Source organism: Balaenoptera physalus (genome assembly GCF_965194825.1).
Source record: "Balaenoptera physalus genome assembly, chromosome: 1".
Lineage (NCBI taxonomy): Eukaryota > Metazoa > Chordata > Mammalia > Artiodactyla > Balaenopteridae > Balaenoptera > Balaenoptera physalus.
In genome coordinates, this window is record NC_138882.1 from 178,430,952 (window position 1) to 178,450,573 (window position 19,622).

General features: G+C 36.7%; 1 protein-coding gene across 4 annotated transcripts in view; it reads right to left on the reverse strand.

Moving 5' to 3' along the window:
- KDM1A (lysine demethylase 1A) overlaps positions 1 to 19,622 on the reverse strand; it is a 63,048-nt gene that overhangs the window by 29,026 nt on the left and 14,400 nt on the right. For 3 of the 4 annotated variants that reach the window (XR_014260966.1, XM_082451386.1, XM_082451384.1), the window contains exons 3-4: positions 11,705 to 11,764; positions 221 to 354 (exon numbers count right to left, since the gene is read on the reverse strand). Coding sequence is in view for 3 of the 4 variants with exons in the window: in XM_082451386.1 (XP_082307512.1) it covers positions 221 to 354; positions 11,705 to 11,764 (194 nt within the window). In the remaining variant the exon portion in view is untranslated. The remainder of the gene's footprint in view (positions 1 to 220; positions 355 to 11,704; positions 11,765 to 19,622) is intronic. The other variant, XM_082451385.1, reaches the window with a different exon arrangement.

Genomic DNA, 19,622 nt, shown 5'->3' on the forward strand with positions numbered 1-19,622 from the left:
AGTAGGATCGCAATTTTGTAAAAACAAAAATTAAATATACATTTAAAAAAATACCTGGAGGAAAAAAAACCTAATTTTTAACAGTGGTTATCTCGGAATAATAGTATTACAGATAACTTAAAAATTCTTTCCTCTCTTTCTATTTTTCCCCCCATATTCTATATAAAAGTAATATGTACCTTTTACAATTCAGGTGGAAAAAAGCTGATTAGAAACTTACTGTGCGGTTTCTAATGAACAGAAAAACCTTCTGGGTCTGCTGTGGTCCACTGATGATATCTGGAAAACAGGCTGCTTCTTGAGAAGTCATCCGGTCATGAGGAAGTCTACTCTGGAAAGCTGCACCCTCCACACCTAACAAAGAAAAGCAAAGGACTTCTGGGAAAAGTGCAAGTGAATACAAAACTAGGGATAATGATTATGCCTCAAACTCCTTTCTCGCCTGAAGAACCTCTGTAAAGCTTTGCCTTACTTGCAGACTGATCTCACTTCCTTTTTTAAAAAAACTTTCAATTTGCTCAAAAGCTGAAACAGCCTTAGGATTTAGTCATTCTTTTGAGCTTAACATTCCAAAAACCAGTTTACTAATGAGTGAAACAATATACCTTATAAAGCACAAGGCATTTAGAATGTTTTCTTCATCCACAAAAAAACTTTAAAATATTGGAGGATACTCTAATTAAAATTAGCATTATTGATAATATACAATAAATTTTAAAACTAAAGAACCAGAGTAAAGGAAAATACACTAACAAGAAAGCAAAAGAGGCTATGGAGTGAAAAACACAATCACATGCCTTCTTTTAGGACTACAGCAGGGAACATGAAGAGGACTCTAAGGTTTAATAACCAACACATGATCTCATCAATGGCACCATCCATCAATTCTCATAATTCAGTGCTGGCAAGCAGTGAGAGAAACTAAGTAGACTACAATGAAGAGAGAAAAGAAAGCAAGGAATTCGCCTTTTCTGGCAGAAACATTAGAAATGCTTTACTACATATTGCAAGTAAAATATTTTACTGCATATACTATATAGTAATATATATACATAGTATATATATAACTTATATAACAAGTATAATTCTTAAAATTGGGTATTAAATTGATATTTGTATAAGCTGATGGTTAAGTACATCTTTATAAGATGTCCTTAGAAACATTCACATATATTTTACTTTTATTTCTAAGATGATCTGTCCCTGGTAGTCTAGTGGTTAGGATTCGGTGCTCTCTAAGATGATCTTACAAATATATACTTAACCATCAGCTTCTGAACATATCAAGACACAATTTAAAGAGTTTCAAAATTCAATACCACTGAAGTAATTATATAAGTAACAAGATAGGCACCAGATATCCATATTTAATCATTTTTTAAAATTAATTAATTAATTAATTAATTTATGGCTGTGTTGGGTCTACGTTTCTGTGTGTGGGCTTTTTCTAACTGCAGCAAGTGGGGGCCACTCTTCATCGCGGTGCGCGGGCCTCTCACTATCGCGGCCTCTCTTGTTGCGGAGCACAGGCTCCAGACGCGCAGGCTCAGTAATTGTGGCTCACGGGCCTAGTTGCTCCGCGGCATGTGGGATCTTCCCAGACCAGGGCTCGAACCCGTGTCCTCTGCATTAGCAGGCAGATTCTCAACCACTGCGCCACCAGGGAAGCCCATATTTAATCATTTTAAAGCACATAAAACAAGAAGTTGGAAACACTGATAATGGAAGCAACATTAAAGGAAAGGCATTAGTAAGATTTGGAGAATAAAAAGAACAAGGCAGAGACCTTCAATATGGCGGAGGAGTGAGACGTGGAGATCACCTTCTTCCCCACAAATACATCAGAAATACATCTACATGTGGAATAACTCCTACAGAACACCTACTGAACGATGGCAGAAAACCTCAGGCATCCCAAAAGGCAAGAAACTCCCCACGTACCTGGCCATGCAGCTGACAGGGTCTTGGTGCTCCAGCCAGATGTCAGGCCTGTGCCTCTGAGGTGGGAGAGCCGAGTTCAGGACATTGGTCCACCAGCGACCTCCCAGCTCCACATAATATCAAACGGCGAGAGCTCTCCCAGAGATCTCCATCTCAACGCTAAGACACAGCTCCACTCAACAACCAGCAATCTACAGTACTGGACACCTTATGCCAAACAACTAGCAAGACAGGAACACAACCCCACCCATTAGCAGACCCACCCATTAGCAGAGAGGCTACCAAAAATCATAATAAGGTCACAGACACCCCAAAACACACCACCGGATGTGGTCCTGCCAACCAGAAAGACAAGATCCAGCCTCATCCACCAGAATACAGGCACCAGTCCCATCCACCAGGAAGCCTACACAACCCACTGAACCAACCTTAGCCACTAGGGGCAGGCACCAAAAACAACGGGAACTATGAACCTGCAGCCTGCAAAAAGGAGACCCCAAACACAGTAAGTTAAGCAAAATGAGAAGACAGAGAAACACACAGCAGATGAAGGAGCAAGGTAAAAACGCACCAGACCAAACAAATGAAGAGGAAATAGGCAGTCTACCTGAAAAAGAATTCAGAGTAATGATAATAAAGATGATCCAAAATCTTGGAAATACAATGGAGAAAATACAAGAATCGTTTCACAAAGACCTAGAAGAACTAAAGAGCAAACAAACAATGATGAACAACACAATAAATGAAATTAAAAATTCTCTACAATGAATCAATAGCAGAATAACTAAGGTAGAAGAACAGATAAGTGACCTGGAAGATAAAATAGTGGAAATAACTACTGCAGAGCAGAATAAAGAAAAAAGAATGAAAAGAATTGAGGACAGTCTTAGAGACCTCTGGGACAACATTAAACGCACCAACATTCGAATTATAGGGGTCCCAGAAGAAGGAGAGAAAAAGAAACGGACTGAGAAAATATTTGACAAGATTATAGTTGAAAACTTCCCTAATATGGGAAAGGAAATAGTCAATCAAGTCCAGGAAGCACAGAGAGTCCCATAAAGGATAAATCCAAGGAGAAACATGCCAAGACACATATTAATCAAACTGTCAAAAATTAAATACAAAGAAAAAATATTAAAAGCAGCAAGGGAAAAACAACAAATAACATACAAGGGAATCCCCATAAAGTTAACAGCTGATCTTTCAGCAGAAACTCTGCAAGCCAGAAGGGAGTGGCAAGACATATTTAAAGTGATGAAAGGGAAAAACCTACAACCAAGATTACTCTACCCAGCAAGGATCTCATTCAGATTCGACGGAGAAATTAAAACCTTTACAGACAAGCAAAAGTTAAGAGAATTCAGCATCACCAAACAGCTATACAACAAATGCTAAAGGAACTTCTCTAGGCAGGAAACACAAGAGAAGGAAAAGACCTACAATAGCAAACCAAAAACAATTAAGAAAATGGTAATAGGAACATACATATCGATAATTACCTTAAATGTAAATGGATTAAATGCTCCCACTGCTCCCACCAAAAGACACAGACTGGCTGAATAGATACAAAAACAAGACCCGTATGTATGCTGTCTACAAGAGACCCACTTCACACCTAGGGACACATACACACTGAAAGTGAGGGGATGGAAAAAGATATTCCATGCAAATGGAAATCAAAAGAAAGCTGGAGTAGCTATTCTCACATCAGACAAAACAGACTTTAAAATAAAGACTATTACAAGAGACAAAGAAGGACACTACATAAGGATAAAGGGATCAATACAAGAAGAAGGTATAACAATTGTAAATATTTATGCACCCAACATAGGATCACCTCAATACATAAGGCAAATGCTAACAGCCATAAAAGGGGAAATAGACAGTAACACAATCATAGTAGGGGACTTTACCACCCCATTTTCACCAACAGACAGATCATCCAAAATGAAATAAGGAAACACAAGCTTTAAATGATACATTAAACAAGATGGACTTAATTGATATTTATAGGACATTCCATCCAAAAACAACAGAATACACTTTCTTCTCAAGTGTTCATGGAACATTCTCCAGGAAAGATCATATCTTGGGTCACAAATCAAGCCTCAGTAAATTTAAGAAAATTGAAATCATATCACGTATCTTTTCCGACCACAGTGCTATGAGACTAGATATCATTACAGGGGAAAATCTGTAAAAAATACAAACACACGGAGGCTAAACAATACACTACTTAATAACCAAGAGATCACTGAAGAAATCAAATGGGAAATCAAAAAATACCTAGAAACAAATGACAATGAAAACATGATGACCCAAAACCTATGGGATGCAGCAAAAGCAGTTCTAAGAGGGAAGTTTATAGCAATACAATCCCACTTCAAGAAACAAGAAACATCTCAAATAAACAATGTAACCTTACACCTAAAGCAATTAGAGAAAGAAGAACAAAAAAACCCCAAAGTTAGCAGAAGGAAAGAAATCATAAAGATCAGATCAGAAATAAATGAAAAAGAAATGAAGGAAACGATAGCAAAGATCAATAAAACTAAAAGCTGGTTCTTTCAGAAGATAAACAAAATCGATAAACCATTAGCCAGACTCATCAAGAAAAAAAGGCAGAAGACTCAAATCAACAGAATAAGAAATGAAAAAGAAGTAACAACTGACACTGCAGAAATACAAAGGATCATGAGAGATTACTACAAGCAACTATATGCCAATAAACTGGACACCCTGGAAGAAATGGACAAATTGTTAGAAAAGCACAACCTTCTGAGACTGAACCAGGAAGAAATAGAAAATATAAACAGACCAATCATAAGCAGTGAAATTGAAACTGTGATTAAAAATCTTCCAACAAACAAAAGCCCAGGACCAGATGGCTTCACAGGCGAATTCTATCAAACATTTAGAGAAGAGCTAACATCTATCCTTCTCAAACTCTTCCAAAATACAGCAGAGGGAGGAACACTCCCAAACTCATTCTACGAGGCCACCATCACCCTGATACCGAAACCAAAGATGTCACAAAGAAAGAAAACTACAGGCCAATATCACTGATGAACATCGATGCAAAAATCCTCAACAAAATAATAGCAAACAGAATCCAACAGCACATTAAAAGAATCATACACCATGATCAAGTGGGGTTTATCCCAGGAATGCAGGGATTCTTCGGTATATGCAAATCAATCAATGTGATAAACCATATTAACAAACTGAAGGAGAAAAACCATATGATCATCTCAATAGATGCAGAAAAAGCTTTTGACAAAATTCAATACCCATTTATGATAAAAACCCTCCAGAAAGTAGGCATAGAGGGAACTTACCTCAACATAATAAAGGCCATATATGACAAACCCACAGCCAACATCATTCCCAGTGGTGAAAAACTGAAACCATTTCCTCTAAGATCAGGAACAAGACAAGGTTGTCCACTCTCACCACTATTATTCAACATAGTTTTGGAAGTTTTAGCCACAGCAATCAGAGAAGAAAAAGAAATAAAAGGAATTCAAATCAGAAAAGAAGAAGTAAAGCTGTCACTGTTTGCAGATGACATGATACTATACATAGAGAATCCTAAAGATGCTACCAGAAAACTACTAGAGCTAATCAATGAATGTGGTAAAGTAGCAGGATACAAAATTAATGCACAGAAATCTCTTGCATTCTTATACACTAATGATGAAAAATCTGAAAGAGAAATTAAGGAAACACTCCCATTTACCACTGCAACAAAAAGAATAAAATACCTAGGAATAAACCTACCTAAGGAGACAAAAGACCTATATGCAGAAAACTATAAGACACTGATGAAAGAAATTAAAGATGATACAAACAGATGGAGAGATATACCATGTTCTTGGATTGGAAGAACCAACATTGTGAAAATGACTATACTACCCAAAGCAATCTACAGATTCAATGCAATCCCTATCAAACTACCAATGGCATTTTTCACAGAACTAGAACAAAAAATTTCACAATTTGTATGGAAACACAAAAGACCCCAAATAGCAAAAGCAATCTTGAGAAAGAAAAACGGAGCTGGAGGAATCAGGCTCCCTGACTTCAGACTATACTACAAAGCTACAGCAATCAGGACAGTATGGTACTGGCACAAAAACAGAAATATAGATCAATGGAACAGGATAGAAAGCCCAGAGATAAACCCACGCACATATGGTTACCTTATTTTTGATAAAGGAGGCAAGAATATACAGTGGAGAAAAGACAGCCTCTTCAATAAGTGGTGCTGGGAAAACTGGACAGCTATATGTAAAAGAATGAAATTAGAACACCCTCTAACACCGTACAAAAAAATAAACTCAAAATGGATTAAAGACCTAAATGTAAGGGCAGACACTACAAAACGCTCAGAGGAAAACCTAGGCAGAACACTCTATGACATAAATCACAGCAAGATCCTTTTTGACGCACCTCCTAGAGAAATCGAAATAAAAACAAAAATAAACAAATGGGACCTAATGAAACTTAAAAGCTTTTGCACAGCAAAGGAAACCATAAACAAGACGAAAAGACAACCCTCAGAATGGGAGAAAATATTTGCAAATGAAGCAACTGACAAAGGATTAACCTCCAAAATTTACAAGCAGCTCATGCAGCTCAATATCAAAAAAATAAACAACCCAATCCAAAAATGGGCAGAAGACCTAAATAGACATTTCTCCAAAGAAGATATACAGACTGCCAACAAACACATGAAAGGATGCTCAACATCACTAATCATTAGAGAAATGCAAATCAAAACTACAATGAGGTATCACCTCACACCAATCAGAATGGCCATCATCAAAAAAATATACAAACAACAAATGCTGGAGAGGGTGTGGAGAAAAGGGAACCCTCTTGCACTGTTGGTGGGAATGTAAATTGATATAGCCACTATGGAGAACAGTATGGAGGTTCCTTAAAAAACTACAAATGGAACTACCATATGACCCAGCAATCCCACTACTGGGCATATACCCTGAGAAAACCATAATTCAAAAAGAGTCATGTACCACAGTGTTCACTGCAGCTCTATTTACAATAGCCAGGTCATGGAAGCAACAAGTGTCCATCGACAGATGAATGGATAAAGAAGATGTGGCACATATATACAATGGAATATTACTCAGCCATAAAAAGAAACAAAATTGAGTTATTTGTAGTGAGGTGGATGGACCTAGAGATTGTCATACAGAGTGAAGTAAGTCAGAAAGAGAAAAATAAATACTGTATGCTAATATATATGGAATCTAAAAAAGAAAAAAAAAAGGTTATGAAGAACCTAAGGGCAGGACAGGAATAAAGACACAGACGTAGAGAATGGACTTGAGGACACGGGGAGGGGGAAGGGTAAGCTGGGACGAAGTGAGAGAGTGGCATGGACTTATATATACTATCAAATGGAAAACAGCTAGTGGGAAGCAGCCACATAGCACAGGGAGATCAGCTCGGTGCTTTGTGACCACCTAGAGGGGTGGGATGGGGGGGTGGGATAGGGAGGGTGGGAGGGAGATGCAAGAGGGAGGAGATATGGGGATATATGTATCTGTATAGCTGATTCACTTTGTTATAAGCAGAAACTAACACACCATTGTAAAGCAATTATACTCCAATAAAGATGTTTAAAAAAAAAAAAGAAGACGAACAAGGCAGGTAAAGATCTAACTTAGAAAATTATAGCTAAGCTATTGAGGTGTTGTTTCCACAAAGACACCCAAACACTATCTAGGAAAAAATAATGGTTAACAAGAGGTTAAGCAAAAATGTCTAATGCTACTGTGGGCTGTACATTAAGAAATACTGTTGTTGGAGACAAGAAGAAAAATTCATCCATTCACAGGAGATTATGAGGGCACAAATACTGTATTCACAACAGTAGATCAAATCAATAATCCTCACATTTAATGAATCTCAACCTAAAATTAAAGACTGTCAGGAGAATTAATTACTCCTTAAGGAAAAAGATAATCAGTAACAGCCATACTGTGGAGGGTGAAGCATGAAATTAAGGCATGAAAAGAAGAAATGCTGACTATCAGACGTATAGGTTATTTCAGTAATTTGAAAGTTTCGAAAACTATACAGCTTTTTTTTTTTTTTGGCTGTGTTGGATCTTTGTTGCTGCACGCGGGCTTGCTCCGTGGCATGTGGGATCTTCCCGGACCAGGGATCAAACCCATGTCCCCTGCGTTGGCAGGCAGATTCTTAACCACTGCGCCACCAGGGAAGCCTCAACTATACAGCTTTGATGTCCCCAGTCCTGTACCCCCAAATCAAAATAAATAAACAAAAAACAAAGCCAAGTCCCAAAACATGTCACATTTATAAGAAGCATTATCTACCCAATAATCCTGAGTATTTGGACCAAATACCTCTTAATAGGTTACTTCTTGGTATATTTCATGTGTATACTATTAATAAGACAACCAATGAACTCTGTAAACTCTACTTCTCCCTCCCAAAAATAGGGTAGTTTTCTTTCTTAGCTATATTATCTTCTATATATATGTTTAATAAGTGGTCAATGGACATCAATCCTACTGCAAAATACTATTGTCAATGACAGCCAGAAACACCATGTGGGGAAATAACACTAAATTTTACATTATATTTGGTTCCTCATTCCAAGTGTTCTTATCAACAGAAATCACTCCAATATAGTTGGCTAATTTGGGAAATAGGTAACAATTAAGAAATTTTATATCAGTCATATGACAGTTTTAAATTATCTTTGAATCAAACATCAAAAGTTTAACAAAAGGAATTAAAGAAGCCAAAAGTTGTAACATTAATGTATATGTGGAATAACTGTTCTCCATCTCTATCTTCTATATAACATCTAAAAAAACCCCCAATTATTCTTAAAAATAAATTTTTAAAAAATGAAAAATGGTCCCTAAAAACTCAGTAATTATTGCCTTCCTTCTGGTTTTTAGGGATGAAAATTACTATTTCAAAGAAGGAAACCATTATCAAAATCAAGGTGACAAGTGTGCAAGATTAAAAAATCTAACTTTTTTCCAAGGAAACAAAAAATGTTAATTTGGAACCTAAACTGCTCAGAAGCTAAATCAAAACATTCTTTCTATAAAATATTTCAAAATGAACTCACAAACCACTCTGGATAATCTAACTCAAGTATCTCCTTTAGAGGGAAGAACCTTACAGAATACAATTGTCTTCAGTATAATATCCTGATTAAAAGTAGCAGTAAAAAAAAAAAAAAAAAAAGTAGCAGTAGTACATATAATTCAGAAGTATTTACACTTGGCTCTGGAATACAGTTTTATACTTTGGTGTTTGTGTGTACTTAACAGAGTCTGGTATTCTGGAAATCTAGAATGTTTCAAAGATGCTACCTTAATTTTTTAAAAGCCCCAAGGCTGCCTACATACCAATCTTGCCCTCTGTTCAATTCCTCTTTCTCACCACTTCACACAGGAAATTTCCAGCATCACCTTTCAAAATGCAGTCATGCTAAAGCATAATTGCCTTTTCTAATGGTCTGATTGGCTCAGGCTTTCTCTCTAAACACAGTAAAAGTAGTTAAATATTTAAGGGACTAATTTAGACCTTTCCGGATATATCAATTAGGCAGAAAAAAGGAGGGGGGAAGTGAGGATATAGGACCGCTATTCCATGAAATCATTTCCCCCCTGATTCTGATATGACACAGGTAGCATCTTGAATGAAGTAAGAGAGATATAACAGAAAAGAAGGCCTCCATGAGTTTCTTGCCTTTTCCCCCTCTTTATTAACGCAGATAAAATTAACTACAATTAGATTTCTAGCTAAAGAGGGAAAACAAGAGCCTGATAGGACGTACATATAAACTTCCTAAAATTAGTAAGTTTAGATGCACCATATCCAGTCCTATAATAGTTTAAAAATAAAAGAATAAAGAATAGGGGGAGAAGAGAGAAAAAGGAAAAAGAGGAGGATCCTATGATTTCTTATGCTTTAGATTTTTTATTTTTAGCGCAAACGCACACTTTAAATGATTCTATGAGGGAGGGTGTAAGGAATAGTCTACGCATAATAAACGAGACCTCTGGGTTCTCAGTCCTCCACAGTTGGGTATATTCCTGGTCGAGTCATTTAACTTTGTGTTTCAGGACCTGATAAAACAGGGGTGATACAAATACCACCTGTTTGAAGGCAGAAAGCTAGGCAAGATGACCTCAAGTTCCCTTCTAACTTTTAAGATTTAGGATGTAAATACCAACTTGGTATGATTTTTTAAAAGTCAAGATGTGATCCTGGTCCCAAGATACTCATGACGGTCATTTGGTTTTGTTAAGAGAATAACGTTGATCACTTACAAGCATACGTTTCTAACTCTGACTGATCATCTCACAAATGCATGCTTCTGAACACGGTGAAAATCTAAAGAAGAGATCTTGAAGGGTTCAGAATAGTCACCACCATTCCTGGAAACACTTAAAACTCATGTTCTACTAATATTAAGTCAGTAGCACCACAGTTCTATATGAAAGTCTGCTTTTACTTTCAGCAATACAACATGTTGTTTACTTAAGCAAAAGAGTAAACTTATTTATTACTCATGTAAAAACAAAACAAAAAAAAACAAGAAAACTCAATTTATTTCTTCAAGATTAAAGCTCTAAAGGCTATCCCTGACCCTCAACAGTTCCATGGAAGATCCAATTGTGCATCATTTGATGAAAAGCATTCTTGAAGACTGATCTGCCAGATATAGACTCTGAATGAGAATTTTAACTCCTCTAAGACAACCATGTACTGATTATCAACCTCCAATCCTTTGAAAAGCATTTAAAGAAGTCTACTTCTAACATTCTGGATCCCCTAAGTACTAATTTCTGTATTAACATTGAACTATTTTTGATCCAAGAGGGTAAAATACAAATATTCCCTGGACCTGCTGTACACAAACTATAATAAATAAATAATTTTAAAGTAGACTTAAGAGTTCAAAAGTGACAAACTCCAAAAGTGATACCTATTCCAAGTCTATCAAAATGTATATATAAACTAGTTTTGAGCACTGGCACACACAATAACATCCTTTACGAGGTAAAGGATGAAATCCAGATATTCTACTTTGGATTCTTGGAACAAACGTTAACTGTTCCAGATGGGTCCCTATAAATCATTTAACCCTTTACTTTTTCCAAAAGTTAAAATCTCATAGTTTGGTCTGAAAAGAAACAGCACTTCAAGCAGACTTTTTAACAAAGATTAATTTTCATGTGAGAAACAAAATGTTTAAACTGCAAAATGATTAACTATGTAATGTCAACTGAAAAAACTGTATCCAATACCACTTAACAACCATTTCTCTTGCCCACATAGTTCCTCTGACTAATCCTAGAATGCCTTTCCATCCTGTTTTTCAGCCTATGGCTTCCCCTCTGTGTATAAAGTTATTTTTCTTTGTAAAGGTCCCATGATTTCTAAGTCTATGTTTTATATCATGTTTACTTTTACTATAAAGGCTGCTGGGGAGAAAAGTACCCGCCATCTCCTCAAAAACATGAAGAAGAGTGGAGGGCTGAGATCGGCCTGAGGACTTCAAAAGGTTTTGCTTGCCTTTGTTCTGGCTACACTTTCTCCTATTATACTACTCTGTCCTGTGGGTTAAAGTTCCCCTGCGCTTCTGGCTAAAATGTGGGTACTACAGCCAAAAACACTTGCAAGCATCAATCCCTGACTTGGCGGCTCTTGCTAAGTGGCAAGCATCTAATGCCACCCTCACCTGATGCTTGGCCGTCTCCATACCCTCCAGAACTGTCGTCTTGAAGTCCTCCTGCTTGCCCTGTGGAAGGAAAGAGGAGAACTCAGGGACCTTACTCCATAAATTGAGATAATATCTGGACATAAAGGCCTAATAGTTGGCGACTCACGAATTCACCACCAACTAGTAAACACATATTCAGAGAGCTCCTTCTTCTGGAATCAAGGCCCAGGGAATCACATTATAGTCTTCCAAATTCTGGTCAGGAAACTTCAACTTTACATGCTGATTCTTGTTGAAAGGTAGGAGAACAAAGTATGTAGTATTTCTAATTGCTAAATCCTTGCTGTCAGTCTTAATAGTCAAGGTTGGATGGGGGAAAAGGGATTCCAAATGTCTTTTACTACTTGTTGCTAGGCTGAGAGTGGGTGTGACATGGGCTCTAGGATCTGGAGGTGCAACAATTCAGCATCCGCTCAATGTCTCTTAAACTTTACCTTTCTTCTATCTAAAAAGAATATATATAAGACAACAAGCAAAAGACGTAATTTTAATGAAAAATTCTCCCCTTGACTTCAAAGAAGGGATGATAACTAAGAGATTCAGTTCCAAAAGAAGTTTCATTCACTATACATACTAGACAGTGCCAGACCTGAACATGCCAGTGCTTCCTCAGTAATACTTTAATTAAACCACCATAAAACACCTCACAGTCATATGCCAAGTACTGTAGATAGACATAACACAAGGGGGAAGGCTGGAGCAGGCAAGATGGTGGGGGAGCTTCTACCTCAAGCTTCACAATAAGCCTGCTAAGAAATTTTCCTCATTGATTAATGTACAGAAATAACTTTAAGAAAAGTATCACAGCTTGAAAGTTCAACCTGAGAAAGTTAGGACAGATCATCTTCCAGACTCTTCCAAAAATCAATCACCAAGACAGATGCAATGATCCTCTTAAGCCTCTCACCTCCTGATATACTATGGGAAAACTACAGTGTGATCTTTGGAAGATATGAAACACCATCCCCCAAAGATCTAAAACTGGACACTCTTCATTAAACAGTTTATTCTAAAAGAATCTCAACTAGAAAGCAGATTGATTATTCCACCATTTGAGTTAAAAGGCAGCAGGAAAGTAAAACTAACATAGCCCCCTTACTGTAAGAATGATCCCTGGTCTGTGAGACTTAAAATGACATTTTCATCTTTAAGTATATGAAGGTATTCATACATAAATGATTTCTGACAATATTATAATGTGTTGCTAGATGGTATATGGTCTGCTGAAAGTAGAATAGATTCCCATCCTAAAATTATTTCACATTGCTCTTGTATAAATGGTACTTTAGGTTCTAGAAGGTTATGCTTCTCAGACAAGGTACAAGGTATATGATTTGTTGTTTACAGCCTTTGGAAAGGGCATATAATTATGAAGAAATAACTCCAATTATGAAATCCAATCTGTAAACTTATCTTGAAAATGCAGGCTGTATATTTAAAGTTTTACTTTTGAAGTTTAAATTAAAAAATGTTCATTCTTAATAACTTATGGATTTATTCATTTAAAAGTCTTTCAGAGTTAAAAAGTTTCAGAGTTAAAAATTGTTGTCATTATTTTCTTTGGTTCCAAATAGAACCAAACTAGACCAGAAGATTAAGCTATTATTTTAGAAGGGGGGAAAGGGGCTGAAAACAATGAAAGAGTTTCCAAGAAGAACGTTTAGGCATTAGGAATAATATAGCTCTTCTTTCTCAAATTATGTTTCTGGCTTCTTTAAGAAAGAATGAAAACAACAGTCTCTTCTAATGATGGCATCTCACCACTTCTTTTTTTTTTTTTTTTTTTTTAAATGTTTCTATTATCTAAATCAAGATGAAACAGAAAGATATTTCAAAGTTTCTGATACAATTTTTTTTCTTTTTTAAAGGGGAAGAGGAGGAAATGAGGAGTCTTTTTTTTTTTTTAATTGATTGATTGATTGATTGATTGATTGCTATGTTGGGTCTTCGTTTCTGTGCACGGGCTTTCTCCAGTTGCGGCAAGCGGGGGCCACCCTTCATCGCGGTGCGCGGGCCTCTCACTACTGCGGCCTCTCTCGTTGCGGAGCACAGGCTCCAGACGCGCAGGCCCAGCAGCTGTGGCTCACGGGCCCAGTTGCTGGGCAGCATGTGGGATCCTCCCAGACCAGGGCTCGAACCCGCGTCCCCTGCATTAGCAGGCAGACTCCCAACCACTGCGCCACCAGGGAAGCCCTCACCACTTCTTAATAAGTAAAAACAAAACCAAAAAACACTTTCAAGCTTGCCATTAAGACTGAATTATTTTACCCTTTCTATTTCTATCATTTTCCTTCTTCTCCCACTACAAGTCATACAATATGCTATTTACTGTACTTATTTTTTTTTCCTGTCAATGTTTTTTCTTAATAGAAATATGGATTTCTTACCCCTGATTTATGTGCTCAAAAGGTCAACAGGCTGCTCTTTTACAACAAGGTAAGGCAGTCTTTTTTGCTGTCTGCTTTTGAAAAGAGGTACTAACAAAATTCTTAGAAAGACACTGTCCTTTGATGAAAATACGCAGGAGAAACATGGAAAATATTCAATACTCTGGAAAGCTTTTTAAAAGGTATCTCTCATAGCAATAGAAAGTCAAAAAAGAAATGAAACTCTAAAATACTACTTAAGCAGAGAAACAGGAGAAAACCAAGCAGAAGATGATATAAACATGAAAGAAATGATGGAAAACAAAAAGTGCTTACAATAAGTAAATGAACAATATATTTGTCTCTTGAATTGATGAATATTTATAACCTGCTTGAAAGTAAAGTTGCTATTTTCTCTCTAATTGCAATATACTCATGAGTATTTTTAGGGTGCCTACTTCTCCAAAGACAGCGGAAAACAGCACCATTTTTATTAGTGGTATTCTAGACCAATTCTTCCTCTTTTTTTTTTTGCTTTACCAGCTCTCAGATTCTTTATTTTGCCAGCATGCTATAATGTTTAAAGCACAGAATCATGCAATACAATTGGCATAAGAAAGTCTTATAATTACATATTAATTTCCTTTATTCTTTAACAGAATACTCATTTTATTAAGAACAGCACACATACAAATGTTTGCAGCTAACTTTCCATCCAGGTAGTGTCTCTGATTAGAACATATAAAATGCCATATTCATTTGCTCTTCGGGTCTTTCGGGCCTAGAACTCTGCTTCTGACAGTGGCACAAAGACATGGAACAGCAGGCAAATGTGGTTGTTATCTTCCATGAGCTCAAATTCAAAACAGGAGATGAAAATATACACAAGCAACTTTTTATTATCACCTTGATTTTGGCACTACTGAGCGAGCAGACTTCCTTTTGTTTTCACACACCCCTGCCGACAACACACACACAAAATCCTCAAGTTTGAAGTAGAGACCCTAATACAGTTTATTTGTGCATATCTTCTCCAAGTTGAAAATAAAATCTTTTCGGTTTATCTTACATAGCAGCCTTTCAGTTGTCCTCTAATAAATCTTCTACAGATCTGTTAAGTTATTCTTGAAGAACAGTTAGGTATTTTAGTTATAGTCACACTACTGAATTGTTTTTTCATCTTGATTCAAACTCTCAAGAGACCACTCTTTCAGCATCTTAAGAGGAAGTCTATTACGTTCAAATACTTTTATCTGGCAGGCATAGAGGTGAGAATCATTGGTGTGTTGTTCCCAGGAACATATGGAACAACATATTCATCACATTTTGACTATTTAGTTTCTTGGAATCACATTAACTGATAACTTTGTAAACATTTTGAGGAATTACTAAATCTTCTAGGAAGCAATGCTCTTTAGACAGAAAATCAATTCATCAAAATTTATTTAATCAAAAATTTACCAAATTTACAGAATAAAAATAACTGCCAAGGATTGACTTCAATCGAACCTAACACACTAGCAAAGGAAAAAAAATCTCAAAAGTTAAAACCATCTTTGAACACACAAGTTTGCACTATATTAACACACTAGTTGAGTTTCTTACTTAATCATCTCACAAATTTAATGTTTACTGAACACCCATCCAAACTGCCAAGCACAAAATCAAAAGTAGAAAAGGCTGAGTCCCTATTTTCAAAGGGCTTATAATCTAATTGGGGAAAGATGAAAAATATCCAGAAAGAAACTTTTTTTTTTTTTTTTTAAAGGAAACAAGAAACACACACTTGGGGGAATCAGGGAAGCTTTTCCGAACAAATCCAGAAATTTGGATAGACTGGGGTGGGGGGTGCGGGGGACGGTGAAACCACAGCATGGTTCAGAACATTTACAAAAGCAAGGAGAAAAACCACAGACATGGTATGTACGAAGAATCGCACACAGCACCCTGCTTAATGAAGGAGATGATCTCAAAGAGCAGTGGGAGACACAAAGGATAAGCAAAAATGGGCCACTTTCAGGGCCAAAATTTAAACTTGATCTTAATAGTAATGCAGGAGAATAGTATTTTTACCAGGAAAGCAACAAAACAAGTTATATTTTAATCAGTTTGTACTAGATGGATTAGAGGAGAAAGGTGATCTAGATAAAGGAGATCCAGTCGAAAGACTACTGAAATAATTTAGATGTGAAGTGAAATCCAGCAGAATAAAAAGGTGACAGTAAAAATGGACAAGGTGAAGAGGCTGTGCACAGGAAGACACATGACTTTACAAGAGATTTGATGAAAGAGATAAGGGACTTTCAAGATGACTCCAAGCTTCCAAAGTTCAGGAGAATACTAATACAATGGAAAAAATGGGAAATCTGGGAGACAGATTAGTAAAATTAAATGGAAATACTCTAAAGGTGGTTGGAAATTAAAGACTAGAACTCACAAGTGAGAATGGGTATAAGAAATTTTAAATCAACATGGAGGTAAAAAAATTTTGAAGCAGCTGTATGATTAATCTCATAAGGAAAGTCACAGTTTCAAAGAGGAATTGGTCAACATAAATGATTAAAAAAGTAAAAAATAAGAAAAAAAATTGAGAAAAATGAATTATTGGTGACCATCACCAAGTCGTGCTGCCTTCCTGTCCCTGCTGTAGTGAGAGGTGGCTTAAAAACACCTTCAAGTATACCACTCTTGCTTGATACATCTCTTTCCTGCTAACTTTTTGACTATGATTTTTGGCAGAAGAATAAATGATCTATAGCAGCTCAAAGAAACGCAAAGCAAACTGGGCTCAGAGAGGCAGACTAAACTAGCCTGAAGGAAGAGCCTCGGGGGTTCCTCTGAAGCACATTAGAGGCATTTTAAAACACCTAACACCGATCAATACTCCCCAACAAAATTAACCAAAACGAAACCTCCAATTAGAGCAGCAATTCTAGGGTTACACTGTCATTTAAAATAATGAACTGGGACTTCCCTGGTGGCACGGTGTTTAAGAATCCGCCTGCCAATGCAGGGGACACGGGTTCAAGCCCTGGTCCGGGAAGACCCTACATGCCGCGGAGCAACTAAGCCCGTGCGCCATAACCACTGAGCCTGCGTTCTAGAGCCCACGAGCCACAACTACTGAGCCCGTGTGCCACAACTACTGAAGCCTGCATGCCTAGAGCCCGTGCTTCGCAACAAAAGAAGCCACCGCAATGAGAAGCCCATGCGCAGCAACAAAGACCTAACACAGCAAATAAAATAAAATAAAATAAAATAAAGAACTAAAATAGATAGCCTTAAAGTCTAGAAAGCAGGAAAACAATGCTTCCTGAGGTAGGAACCTGCCTGGAATTTTCTCTCTGTACCACTGGAGGAGCTGTAGCACTGCTTTGCTCCTGAACTTAACACTGGGGCAGAACTGAGAAGCTCAGTAGCAGGGATCCTATATAAAAGAAAGTAAAAGCCCTACAAGCTAGGGAAGAAAGCAAAGGTTTTGTAAGCCAACTGAATGAACTGACTTTTTCACATGCTATTTCCCTCCACATTCCATAGACTTTCCTTACTTATTTTGTTGCAAAATCTTGGTTTGTAGTTCACTTTTCAAAATGTTGCAAAGAAAGCCCACAATTCAGGTGCTATGTTATGTTGCTCAACTGCCAAGCTTAAGCTGTGTTTGAGTACAGGTAGTTTTTTAAAAACAAAGCTTATTTTTCTAGTTATTTACCTGTTTTTAAAAAGGCCAATATGGAACTTTATTCTGGAGCTGCTATTAAAAGAACCATTATAACTTTTCACAACTGATAACCATGAGTGTATTTCCCAACAAGAGAGTCCCCTTTTCCTGCTTATGTAACAGTTTTTCAGAACTCTGGCTATCTGTATCTTCCTGGGCTATGATTAGAGGCTCCTTCCACCTTAAACATGATTTGAGTCTACAATGCTACGAAAAACATACAACTTCTTAGGCTTTAATTAATCATATGTATTCATCTATCTTCAAATATCAGAAGATGCTAAAAAACAGCAAAAGCAAAAATAATCCTGTTTTCAAATGTTTAAAACCTCTGTGATCAGCAAATATGGCAAAATTTAATGTTATATCTTGATAGTTGATATATGGATTTACACTGTTATTCTCTGAGGAGAGAAAGTCTTTATTAGAAAGTACCAAGATTTGCCACTCCTCCTATGATATAACATATAAAAGCTTATAGAACTATTTTGTAAAAAATGATCTATTCACATTATTGAAAATGGGCTACCACATACACTTCCCAGTTTCCAAAAGTGACAGAGTATGTATGTCAACCTAGTCCATTACCTAACCTGATTTTTTCCTGACTAGAACACTGATCTGATGCAACTAGAGATTACCATACTAAGTGAAGTCAGAAAGAGAAAGACAAATACCATATGATATCACTTATGCGTGGAATATAAAATATGACACAAATGAACCTATCTAAGAAACAGAATCATGGACATAGAGAACAGACTGGTGGTTGCCAAGGGAAACGGGGTTGGGGGAAGGATGGAGTGGGAGGTTGGGGTTAGCAGATGTAAGCTTTTATATACAGAATGGATAAACAAGGTCCTACTGTACAGCACAGAGAACTATATTCAAAATCCTATGATAAACCATAATGGAAAAGAATATTTTAAAAAAGAATGTGTGTGTGTGTGTGTGTATATATACGTATAACTGAATCACTTTGCTGTGGAGCAGTAATTAACACAACACTGTAAATCACCTACACTTCAATAAAATAAATTTAGAAAACAACACCAACCCACTGTATTCCTGGTTCAACTGTGTTTAATAAATGCAAGACATCTGTACACAAAAGTGGAGCCCATATCTTCTCATATGATCCTCATATCAAGCCCCATTTTTCAGATGAGAAAATCCTCAAAGTATCCTGTTCTTCTATTATCCATGATCACACCAAATAAAGGATGGTAGCAAAAGAATACAAGGAGATTACAAAAATAAAGTTGCTCAGCTAAACAAATTACTATTTTGCCTTAATAAAAAATAAAGCAAAATAATCAATAAAATAAAATCATTAAGAAAAGCAGGTCAATCTCTAAAGACCAAACATAACTTGGTAGCATCTGATTCAATGGTTCTTATCAGCCAAAAGCATGAACAGTTAAAAATCAGGGCTCTCAAACTGCTTCATAAAAGCCTACCTTCATTCCTTCATGTTTAAAGTAAAACTTCCAAAATCCAATTTTGGGAAAAACATCTGAAAACAATTTCTGCAGTCTCACCATACTTTGTATATACTTTGTATATACTTTTATTGTATTGTTTCTTCATTGTTGTCAATTAATACCTGTAACCCTAAACTGGACTGGGAATTCTTTGCAGGAGGACTTAGTCTTCAGCCTTGAACCCTCAGAATCCAGCACCATGCCTGGAACAAAGCACTATAGTTTTACAATTAATGTATGTAGAATAAAGTGAATGAAGAGCTGCACATTTGAGAAAATCTTATTTTGTTTAGAAAATGTCTGTATAA